Here is an 11,978-nt window from a genome sequence, read left to right on the forward strand (position 1 = left end):
CAGACACAAACTGCAGGAAGACGTCAGGCAGGATCTTTACAAGGCCGTCAACGAATGGGTGGCAGCCATCGGCAAGAAGAGGAAGTTCATGGGTGGAGATCATCCCAACCTGGCAGACCTGGTGAGAGAAACACTTCACTCTCTCTCTCTCTCTCTCTGTCTCTGTCTCTCTGTCTGTCTCTCACACACAAAAAAACATAGTAAAAAAAAGTAAGTGCCAGTAATAACAATAATAATGAATAGTATAAAGAATCAGCTGATCACCCGCCTACACTGAGGGGTACTATGGAAACAGTGGAAAATAAACTGGAGAAATGGACCAAAAGTGAGTCGAGCCGAACCATGCAGGGGACGGAGGATAAACACATGTTTAGAACAAATGACCTTTCCTCCTGCGCCTCTTATATAGTGTTCTGCTGTGTTTCTTTTCATCACAACCTCACAGCTCCTTTAAGTGGCTACTGTTTTTTTGGTCATCTTTCCCCCTGTGTCCTCCGTTTACAGGCGGTGTTTGGTGTCCTCCGAGTGATGGAGGGCCTGCAGGCGTTTGACGACATGATGACTAACACAAAGGTCAAACCCTGGTACAGACGGATGGAGAGGGCGTCGCTCAACCACGAGGGCCGCGACTTAAGCCGAACTGGAGTGGAACATGTGAAGGAAGGAGACCGCAGCGCCGAGCGCTCCCAGCCTCAGACTGAACAGTAAATGGCCAAGAAAGAAAGTGACGGCAGCAGCAAGCTAGAAGTCCTGCATTTATTGAGCGAACGGTTTGAGAACCTGCTGGACACATGATTTCAAACCTAACTGCAGACATTAATGCAGATAAAGAGATCACACACATGTTGCCAGATATGTAATTTTACCATTTAATTACCAAGCTGCTTTGTGGAGAAACCATCCAGTCTGCTGTTCATTCAAAGGGCGTTTCACTGCCCTCTACAGGTAAACGGTGGGAACTGCAACAATTCAAACGGTTAAACTATTTCACAATACAAACAAAACAATAAGTCAGCATATCTTTGAAGCAGCAATTCTTTCATTCCCAGTTTGCTTTATTTTTCATTGTGGTGAGGTCAAAAAATATCAGTCACAAAAGTGATCAACATATACAATATCTTTCAGTCCTCACCATGACCCCAAAACATTGCTGTAATTTGGAAACTGCTTGTATTCAACAGTTGTTTTTTCGAATCAACATGGTTTATTTCAGCGGTTCTCAACCAAAGACTTTGGGCTCCTGTAAGAACTCACAAGTTTGTTGTATTTCTGAAAAATAAAATGTACCAATGTATTTTTTTTCTTTTCTGATTTTGAATAAATGTATGTTCTCAAACTCCTTACTGTAAAAATGTAAAGGATACTAATTGTAAAGAGAAATAATTAGAATCAACTGGAGGTCAAGTTTGCAGTGATCCAAAACGTTGACATTTGTCCAGTTCACTGATTCACTCATCCTGGTTTAGAATTTAATTTACGTCGATTGTAAGGTCTGACACTTTCAGGTTACTGCAGCTTTGTCTGGAGAGCAAGTGGTCATTTTGATTCTGTAGATTGTGTGTAATATTGTTAAAGGTACCATGAGGTTCTCTAGTTCAGCTGATTGTGTAACTGATGCAGGATCAGTCTGCTGGGGTTCTCTTTGGGGTAAAAGTAAAGAAAGGTCAGCTGCCAGTTTGAATGTAGCCGACTTAATATGCAAACTGAAGATCCATTTCTTTAATTGTATTAAAACCAACTCTATGTGCATAGTTGTAAAAAGGTGAAAAATAAAAAAGGAAACCTGGAGTTGTTTTGAGTACTTCTTACATATACAGGATTATATCTGGACAGATCATTTAAATAAGTGATCTGTATACCTCCAGATGTGACAAATGATCCTAAAGTTATAAGAGTGCAGAAGAAGTAAACCAGCCTCACTAAAACCATCACCTCAAATCCTCATCTTACAATCCGGTTTAAACGTGCAAGGAATTGTTTTGATGTTTTGGTGCAACACTCACTTTGTGCAAGTTAAGAATCTTAAATAGAAATATATAATTAGATCTTAAAATGAAAAGAAAGATTTGAGAAGTCATTGCTTTATATATTCTTTATTCCTGCCCTGTACAGTATATGTTTTAGTGATGAGTAGAGATCTAGAAAATATTCAGTGTAGCAAGTACAAGAACATTTTAAATTCAGATGAACAAAGGGATTCTCAGATATTTCAAAAGTGAGAATAAATAAATCTAAAGGATGACACATCTTGCAATGAACTGCTGATGCAGTTTTATTTAATCTGGTTTAAGATGACAATCATTCTGGCAACACACTTGTATAATAATCTACTTCAGATTTGTCAACATGAGGATCAAATCATGACTAATGCACTTCTGCAGATAAACCTTTACATTTCTAATCTTGGGAAAACCTTCACAATGAATAACTGACAGTTCATCAGACCACACACCTGTGTTGCACACACCTGTGTTGCACACACAAAAAAAAATCTTAAATAGCTAAAAATTCAAATCATAACAGTAAGTAAAATAGAGATTTCTTTAGTGTAAACAGCTTCAACATTATAATCTTTGACACTGGAGAACTGGCTCTCACTGCTGGACCTTTTGTTGCAAACACAAATCTGAAAACTTATTTGAACAGATGTTCTATTTTGCGTTAGACGTTCAAAGCTGTTTAATTAATTTGGAAAATATTGCGTCCAGAAAATGTAGTTGAGCCTGGCCTCCACTGGGCCGCCGTCCTACAACCGACACAAAGTTCATAAGACCAAAGAAGCTCCTCCAGTAGCAGTTTCATCTTTTCCTCCCCGATTATAGACTACAGTTTCCTTCCTAAAGTCCGGCGCATCGCACCACACCCTCCTCTCCTGCCTCCTTCACGCAGCAACATGCAACATCCAACATGGCGGCTCCTCCTCTTCCATCACGAGCACCAGAACGTGGAGCTCAGCTCGCCTTTGGGACGACGGATCTGTCGGCTCTGCAGCGACGTCTACACGTGGGAGGAAAAGTTTAGTTTAAGAAGAAACAAACCCAAGATGGGAGATTACAAAAACTAAATAAACATTCTTTATAAATGCATATTGTTATTGTAAATATGTCAATATTTTATACGTATAATCAAATTCGAATTTATTGCCTATTATATTTTACTCTGTTTAAATGTAATAATTATGTATATGTTTTGTGTGTGTGTAGCATAGAGGGGCTACAACTGCTATTCCGTGTGTGATCCTGTATAATAAACCTGACGCTATGAAGCACCCTTTGCTTTTTAACTGCACGTCATCATTTTATTGTTCTTCCCTCAACTGTGTAAACAAATGCTGAGCAAACACTGTACAGATTAAAGCAAAAATAAAGAAGTGTGCTAGCGTTCATAAAAAGAGAAGTTCTTCACAACATTGCTAACATTAGCAGTGGGTAACGTACGTGTAGAAATTGTTTGAGTCTGATGACTGAGCCCATCTGTCCACTGCTCGTCACCGCTTCAATTCTGGAGACACCAAAGAGACACATTCACACATCAGACCGGGGAACATTTCACCTGCAGGTGAAAAACTCATCAAGCTTCATCTTCAAAGTGAACATATACCTCGGGAAGTATTCCTCTTGAAGAAGCAGGATGAGCTTCCAGAACTGGCTCTGATACTGCTTCATCAAAGCATGGCCACACACCTGAAGCGCACACACACACACACACACACACACACACACACACACACGGTGGAAGATTCATTCAGATCCTGTACCGAAGTAAAAGTACTAATATCACACACACACACACAGAAAATGAAGTACTCACCTCAAGAAAGTCGAACAGCAGCGTCGCCGTGATGTCAGCCAAAGGCTCCATGTTGAGCATCTGAGCCAACCAACGCCAGCCGTGGTTCAGACCGTGAGGCGCAGACTGAAACGCATCAAGTAAAAAGTGAATCTTTTGGCTTAAAGATGCAGAAGCTTCATTACGTATGGAAATGGAAGCAAAACAGTTCTTACCCCCTGCTTGGCGCCGTAGGGCCACCTCAGCTGGATGACGGCGGCGTAGAGACGGATCATCCCAGACATCCTCTTCAGGAAACTGTCCTGACCTTCCACGCCGGAGTCGTCCACGCGGTAACCAAGAATCCTGATGAAGCATTGTTGTTGGGATTAATCAAACGTGAGAACTTGAGTAAAGACAGAAAAAAAAAAAAAAAAGGTGCAGAGACACATTTCCGACCTCTGGTAATCCTCCACAGTAGTGCCTTCCTTCATCGGAGGGTAATGTGGGACAGCGTACGGACATTTCTTGTGCAGGTGGGCGAGGAAGAGCTCGCCCACCTGGGGGTGCAGCTCCCAGATGCCGGAGGCCACCACGGCGATGGGGAAAGCAGCTTCGTGGTGAGACGCCACCTCCTCCTCTCCTTGTTTCTACAGGGGAGAAAAATCTCAATCTCAAGAGTCATGTGGTTTGTTAATACTGGATACATTAATGTTCCGTGTTGCACTGGTAGCAACACTGCAAGCTGTTCCCAGTTCCCCTCCGTGTGTAACTACACAGATGAACTTCATGTGACACTGATCGAAATTCAGCATTAGTGGAAAAATAATTGCAATCTTTGACTTACACCGTCCACGAAGAAAATATCTGTGATGCATTAATGTAAGCATCACTTTAATATTTGTCTTTTTATTCTCGATCCTCCTTTTTATTGTATTTATTGTAATCTACATTTATTTTATTCTACAAAAATACACCAAAGCAAATTTCTTGTTTGAGAAAACAGACTTGGCAATAAACCAAATTCTGATTCTGATTTTGCAGCAGGTGGAGCTCATTTTAATTACTTTATATCCTGCTTGTTAACTTAATCCATAATAATAATAATAGAAAATCAGAATTTATTGGTAGATTTATATTTTGTATTAATAATCTGAATCTGTCAAATAATTGTAGAGTAAAAAGCACAATATTTGCCTGAACAATAAAGTTGGATAAAATACTCTATTAAAAGTACCTCAACATTGTACCTGTACTTATACCTGTACCTGTACTTGAGTTAAATTCCACCAGTCTGCAAATGTATCAGACGTTTCTATTGAGGGCTTCAACTAAAGATTAATTTGACTGAACAATTAATCATCCAGTGTAGAAAATCTCAGTGAACGACGAGAGTCCGAGCTGACGTCTTCTAATGAGCTGTTTTTTAGCAACACTCCAAAACCCTAAAATATTTAATTTGCCGTAATATAAAACTCCTCATATTTGATAAGCTGGAAGAAGAGAACGTTTCACTTATTTTCATGATTGCCGATTCATTATCTACTATCCATCGCAGCACTTCAACAACTTTACTGCAATAACATTATTTCCCCTTTAAATGATATAAAAGTGACCGACTGTAAATGTGAGTATATTCGTGTCACGTTACGTTTCCTTAATGACACGAACAAAAACATTTTAAACCTGTAAAAGAGGTGAAGTCAAGACTTGTATGGGCCATGATACAGACACAATGCAAGTTGTGCATAACACAGCATACAAAGGTAGTTTTTATATTTATTTAGTTTTTATAGTTCTTTTGAATGGCCATATTTTGGAGTTGCATCAAAAGAGTTTCTGGGATTATATATAGAAAGAGACTCACCACAAACTTCTCAGCCAGTTTGTAGCTGACAAAGTCCAGGCCCTGGGGATGCTGGGAGGTAGAGACAGACTTCCCCCCCGATACCAGCCCCCGTCCCGACAGCAGCTTGTTGATCTTGTCAAAGATTTCTCTGAGCTGCGATCCGGAGTTGCTGGAAATTTGACTGACGGGGATGGAGGCAGCTTTCTGCAGCTCCAGCTTCAGCTTCTTAGTCTTTGAGTCCAGAGAAGAGAAATGAAAGTCATCTGTACAGAGTTCTGCTCACAAGCTCAGCGTTAAAAACTGCAGCTTTTACAAGAGCTTAATATACTTTTAAGTACTCGGAAGTTTATATAACATTTCTGACTTCTCTATAAATGTATACATCTTATTAAGAGAAAGTTCTGATGTGGCTGAATCCACATACAAGGAAACACCCTCCTCTATATATGGTACAAACAGTAAAGCTGAATTTGTGTCACACCGTTTTAATGGTCTGCGCTTTTCCTCATTTGAGTGAAAGGTGCTACACACATAAAAGATGATTATTGTTCTTATTGAAGCACAAACTCACCTGGACGTCTTTTGGAGAGTTGAGCTGTTCGAAGGACTGAGCGCATCGAGCGGCCGACTCCTGCAGATCCTTGTACCACTTCCGCGTGCTGTCCTCCGCGCTGTTCTGCAGCCCTGCAGGAAGACGGCAACCCACAAATCTTTTAAAGCCCTCACACTATTCTGCACACCTGCATTACAGATTAAGTAGTATTAACTTTAGTGACCGTCTTTTCCTTAAAGCTGCATTTAAAATAAATCACGTGACAATTTGTACTCGATATTCGCATTAGTCATTTTCTACATCCCACGCAGAACAAGTATAAAGGATGCGTCGCCTGCTGCTGAACGGTTTGGATGCATCGCTACACGTGATGTGAAATGGGACGTCGTGTAGCGATGAACACAACTCTCTCACCTTTCCTCTTCGCCTTCTCTTTGGCCGACTCCGCCGCCTTCTTCTGCGCTTCCTGCTGCGCGTGCAGCTCCGCCTGCTTCCTGCTCTGCACTTCCTCCTCCTCCTCCTTCTTCTTCCTCTCTTGAGCCTTGGCCACCTCCTCCTGCATCAGCCGGATCAGCGCCCTCATCTCGTGGAGAGCTCGCTCGGCCATTGTCATGTCCTCCGCGCTGGGGAACTCTCCCTGGAAACACACAGTAGAAACAGGTTGCAGATGTATGATGAGCGGGATGACGACATATTCAGAACACACATTACATATTTCCTCTTTAGAATCTAGCAGTATTTGGCACATTTACATCAAACTTAAAAACCTTCCAGATATCCTGTGCATGGTTTAAGACACATTTTCCCAAAGGTCATTGGAAGACATAATCCTGTGCTGTGGGAAACTCTGTGTCCACATATTATAGACAAAATGATTGACAGAAAAAATAAGAAGTACTAAATAAGAACAATAGTTGAGCAAAGAAAAACGTGACGGACGGTTACTAAAGGTTTGCGTTATAATATTACCATCGTTTTCTCTTCCACATGAGTTTGTTTCCAAACTGTCTGATCATGTTTCTCGATTTAGACTTAACTTGGCGAGAACAATGTTGTTACAAGTGATCATTGAAATGATGAAATACGAGTATGAAGTTGTATTAATGTGGAATGACCCTTTAACACCACGGTTTTATGTCTCTCTTCTTCCCCGTCAGTACAGCAGGGAGCCACGAATCAGGAGCTAAACTGACCTCTGCCGTCTTGCGCACCACCTCTGACAGCTGGGAGCACAGCTGGTTCCCGCGGGTGCAGTAGGAGCTGAGGCTGGCCGCTGGGAGCTCAGTCTTGGTCTGAGTGGACGGCTCCAGCAGCTGGTTGAGCTGCAGGATCTCCTCCTGGATGGTGTTGAGGTTACGCAGACGCTCCCTGCCGTCCGACTGCCGCTGACGCTCGAGCTCCGCCTCCCGTAGGCGCTGCTGCTCCGCCTCCCTCAGACGCAGGTTGAGGATCTGACAAGGACAGAAGAAGTGTTTATACTTTTCAAAACTGCTGACAGAAGCTGTGAGTTCAGGTGCATCACGTCATCCGTTTTAAAGGTTAACATATCGAATGCGTCTCAACTTATTTTTTCTTGCATTGTATACATGGACCCAAGCTGTTTCCTAGCAACGCAAAAAAAAGAATAATAAATGCAAACGTTGCATTTATTAAATGTCTTCCATATACAATTGTTTTTACACTCCATAAATCTGTGATATTCAACTTGTTTATAGATACCAAATACTTGATTGTACTCGTGGTTGTTTCTGAGATGCAGCCATTTTCTCGTCACACTACATTGATTCTCTGGACACGTGGGACTACTGGGTTTGTAAATATTTATTAGGTTTGTAAAATTCAAAAGATGATAAAATGCGTCGACTCCTAGATCTCGAGCTAATGTTCATCATCTCGGTGTTTCCAGACGTTTATAACGACAGGCCTACACGTCGTCTGAGATCTTACCTTCATTCTGTGCCGCTGCTCCTCCTTCAGCTTCTCCTGACGCCCGATGCTTTCTTTAGTTCTGCAGACAGTGGAGAACCAGAACCGTTTTTACAAATCGCATATACATTTCTGTAATCTTGCATTTGGTGAGCCGAACACAGATCTCCACCCTGGTGGACAATAAAGACATATTCTGTCTACGCTGGACAACATTGAGACTCTTACTCTCTGTCCATCATGTCCCTCATGCTCTGGAACTCCTGCCTCTGCTTCAGCTCCATGAACTCCTCGAAGCGTTTCAGCTGCTCTGACTCAGAGTTCGCCACCGCCGCCACCAGCTTCTCCTGCATCTCCTGACGCAGTTTGAGCGCCATCTGAGCCGACAGGTTCAAGACATCAATCAGGTGAGACCGCAGAGCTTCCTGTCTACGGGTCAGGTTATTACATCTTATAGTAAACCTGTCATTGTATCATGTATCGGTGCTGATGCGTACAAAACACCCAAGAAACAGTCTGACTTAAGAAATACATTCATTCTTAAAAATCATGACTAAGTCAAAGAAAGAAGAAAGGATATTTTAACCATCTGAAGTAATAAATAAAAACAAACTAAAAATAGATAAAACTAACTTACAGTAAAACTTAAAAATTAAAACTTCAATGAAAATATAATAAAAAGGTTTTTCTAAAAGAGCCACTTTACAAACTGAAACACAAAACAGATTAATTGATAAATCATTTTTGTCAGAACGTGAGACGTCTTCAGACTTCTGACCAAAGTAATGAAAAAGGTATTTTTGCTTTAAACCACTAAAATCTATCATAAAAATGATTTTTAATCAGTTTTCTGTTGATTGACTCATCAATGAATCCAATAATTGTTGTTTCAGTGTTATTCTGAATGATAATTCATGCAACTTTTCTCAAGATGAAGATCCAAAAATGAACAATACAGTTCTGTGTCATTTATAGTCGTCCCCTTGTTCTAAACACACTTCCATCTATGTGAAATTATCAACACTTTCTTGCCACGCAGAAGTTAAAGTTGATCTTATGGGACTATCAGGAGGGATAATTATGGATCATCGTGTCTGACCTTGGCCTTTTCTCGTTGTTCTGCCGCAAATTTGATAATGTGGCCCGCCGTCTCCATTGCTTTGGGCGACAGCAGGGAAATGGCAGGTAGCGATGCGTGACTGGAAACTTCGCCGACATCTTCCTCTGGATCTTCATCGTTCACCTCATCACTAACAGCCTGCAGCACATTAACCAAAGATAAGAGAAATACAGACAGGTAGATGAAATAAGAGTTCAAACCCAGTCACAGAAGGTAACAACATCCTGCCTCACAGAAAAGAAAAATCGGGCACTTTTAACAATCTCATAAATGAAAAGAAATGTAACTACAAAACCAAAATGCCTAATTATTTGTAATACTTGCAAACCCAATGCTTTGCTGTTGGGTTGGGTATATAAATGCATTATATGTTTGAATACAATATTGACATTGAAATTCTAAAGAAACATTTGAACCTTTTTTCCTCCTTCATTTCATTCGGTTTAAACCAGTTATTTCTGCAGTTGCAGATAAAGATTAGGCTACACTCATATTTTTAGTATTATACCATTTGTAGAATTAGATTCCAGTGGAGGCTGCGCAGGATTGTTTCAGACTCGTGTGATCCAAACATTTCCAATAACTCCAAAGCGTTAAGTCTAAAGGTCAACATAAAAAATATAAAAAGTGACAGACTTGCCTGATCACGCTCAGTCCTTAGAGACGGGGCTGCAGAAAGTGCGGTGTGCCTGGTGTTGAGGTCGGCGATGGATCCTGTGGAGGACAGAGAGCCTGAGATCTCCTCAGAGAGGCCGGGGCTGGAGTGTCCGGAGCTGGAGCCCAGGAAACAGGACTTCTGCAGGGGCAAGGAGGAGCAGAGACGCTCCAGTATGACCGCAGAGTGCGGGGACAGGCTGAGGGGCTCTTTGCAACCTGCCAAAATAGGCTGCAAGAACACACAAACAAGACACATTAATCTCAAGTTTACTTCATTCATGGAGCGGCGTTTTACAGTTTAAATGTATACATGAGAAACAAACAAAATATCTACAACTACAAGTAACACTTGTGTAAGAAAAAAGGTTACTTAATTAGAAAAGTATTAACAGCAAAATAAATAAATATATTATTCTGTTTTTATCTCTATTGGATACATGCAAGAGTATTTTAATGTTGTAGTTCCTTAACATGGAGCCAATTTTGGGTGCTTTGTATACTACGTAGATTAGAAATCAAATAAAGTTAGTGAAGTGAAAAGTACAATATTTTCCTCTTAATTGTGGTGGAGTAAGAGTAGAAAGTAGCATAAATGGAAATACTCTAATAAAGTACAATCATTTCCAAAGTAGAAGTAGGGTTACATTTAAAGCTGTATCTTGTCAAACTTGGTTTACAACAGATAAAATAAAATAACGTAAATTAGTGTGGTAACTTACGTAATTGTGCAATAATTAAATAACGTTGACTAATTAAACACCAGTTCCTTTTGTTTTTCAATTATATCTGTTATACGTTTCAAGTTTGTTGGACCATTATCCAGAGGCACAGGTCACTCACCGATTCTAAATACAAGACAATATAAAGTTGTGCCGGGGGTTCTGGATGAAAATAGTCCCCAGATAATAAATACAATTTTTATTATATTGGGTTAAATATTCACATTTAAAGCTTAAGCAACTAATCTGAACATTTCCTAAAAATATAAATTGCGAAGCCCATTTATTTTGGAAAAATATCATTGTTACCAACCATTACAGGAAACGGGGAAGAGTGGGATTATATAAAACACAAAATACAATCTACCCGTTTTATGTATATTTCAGTTTCTTAAATATATCCGTACTGTCAACCTAATTATTTAAATTACTGAAGGGGTCCGATACATTTTCATTTGTATGTTGTTATTTTGGTTGGGGTTTTTTTGTCCAATTGTTTATTTGGTCGTTTTTATCTCTTTTTGGGAGGTTATCTAGTCAGGTTTGTTATGCATTTTATTTAACCTAGGTCAATTAAATAAGGAAATTAAACTCATTGCCTCAACCCGCTTCATATTGGTCTTAATGGTGATTTAGAAAACACTGGTAAATAACTGCGCTCACTACAGATCGTCTTTGTGGGTATAAGTGGTTAAAGGGTCACATAAACTAGCTAAATACATTAAATCGTTAAATTAATAAACTTAACAAGCAGATACATCTTGGCCCAGTTAACATTAACTAGCCATTAGCCTGCCAATTTATGTTAGCTATTATTTAGTATTAATTTAACTCACCTCGCCCCTCTCCGACCAGTATGGGTCGAATGTGATATTTCCCTTCGGGGAATTTTTTAATGCCTGTAAAGTTTCCCATCGCAGATTTTCAGCAGGCATCACGACAGGATGAAGACACTACAAACCACTGCTAGCGTCGGGCTAACTTTTGAACCGCCGGATGAGGTTACAAATATTGCAATCCGACAAGAAACAGCCCGCCTACTGCCGTCACGCTATGTGTTCCCGGCAAGGCAATACCCTTATTATATTTAAAATGAATAGCATTTGACATGATACAATCTAAACTATTTAAATACTGTAATGGAACAAAATTGATCTCAGTACTATAGCGAATGTTTACGACCCGGTGGCTCAACCGGGAACACCATAGTATTACAGTAGGCTACCCTTGTCGTCCCGCCGTTTTAATCTTTTAAGTCTATTTCTTTCCTGCATAAATACAAATATTCACCTATCACACTGAAACTTCAAATATGACTGCAATACGAGACGTAGCAAAATTCGGCTTAAAAATCATCCACCAGTATGCTATTTTTATAACTTATCC

The 11,978-nt window shown here is 40.2% G+C and overlaps 2 protein-coding genes across 2 annotated transcripts in view; one reads left to right on the plus strand and one right to left on the minus strand.

The window, feature by feature from the left end:
• Positions 1-1,788, plus strand: part of ptgesl (prostaglandin E synthase 2-like) — a 4,097-nt gene extending 2,309 nt beyond the window's left edge. Inside the window, exons 5-6 of the mRNA XM_029440472.1 lie at positions 4-121; positions 505-1,788. Coding sequence (XP_029296332.1) covers positions 4-121; positions 505-708 — 322 coding nt within the window. The 3' untranslated portion in view covers positions 709-1,788. The remainder of the gene's footprint in view (positions 1-3; positions 122-504) is intronic.
• A 289-nt stretch (positions 1,789-2,077) lies between these two features.
• gle1 (GLE1 RNA export mediator) lies at positions 2,078-11,924 on the minus strand. The gene is made up of 15 exons (XM_029439374.1): positions 11,429-11,924; positions 9,857-10,102; positions 9,196-9,354; positions 8,325-8,473; positions 8,118-8,178; positions 7,364-7,621; positions 6,585-6,807; positions 6,189-6,301; positions 5,636-5,848; positions 4,228-4,418; positions 4,005-4,134; positions 3,811-3,915; positions 3,601-3,683; positions 3,438-3,501; positions 2,078-2,997 (listed from the first exon to the last, which is right to left on the minus strand). The coding sequence occupies exons 1-15, from the start codon at positions 11,525-11,527 to the stop codon at positions 2,929-2,931; spliced, it is 2,163 nt and encodes a 720-aa protein (XP_029295234.1). The 5' UTR covers positions 11,528-11,924; the 3' UTR covers positions 2,078-2,928.
• Between the last annotated feature and the right edge of the window lie 54 nt (positions 11,925-11,978).

Source organism: Cottoperca gobio, chromosome 9 (genome assembly GCF_900634415.1).
Source record: "Cottoperca gobio chromosome 9, fCotGob3.1, whole genome shotgun sequence".
NCBI classification, from domain to species: Eukaryota; Metazoa; Chordata; class Actinopteri; order Perciformes; family Bovichtidae; genus Cottoperca; species Cottoperca gobio.

Bases quoted from the DNA above. Each gene is read 5' to 3' on its own strand.
- gle1 (XM_029439374.1), bottom strand. From the start codon at position 11,527: ATGCCTGCTGAAAATCTGCGATGGGAAACTTTACAGGCATTAAAAAAT. The intron at 8,179-8,324 runs GTAAGAGTCTCA...CACTGTCTGCAG, and splicing joins AGGGACATGATGGACAGAGA to AACTAAAGAAAGCATCGGGC. The intron at 7,622-8,117 runs GTAAGATCTCAG...TGTCCTTGTCAG, and splicing joins AGCAGCGGCACAGAATGAAG to ATCCTCAACCTGCGTCTGAG.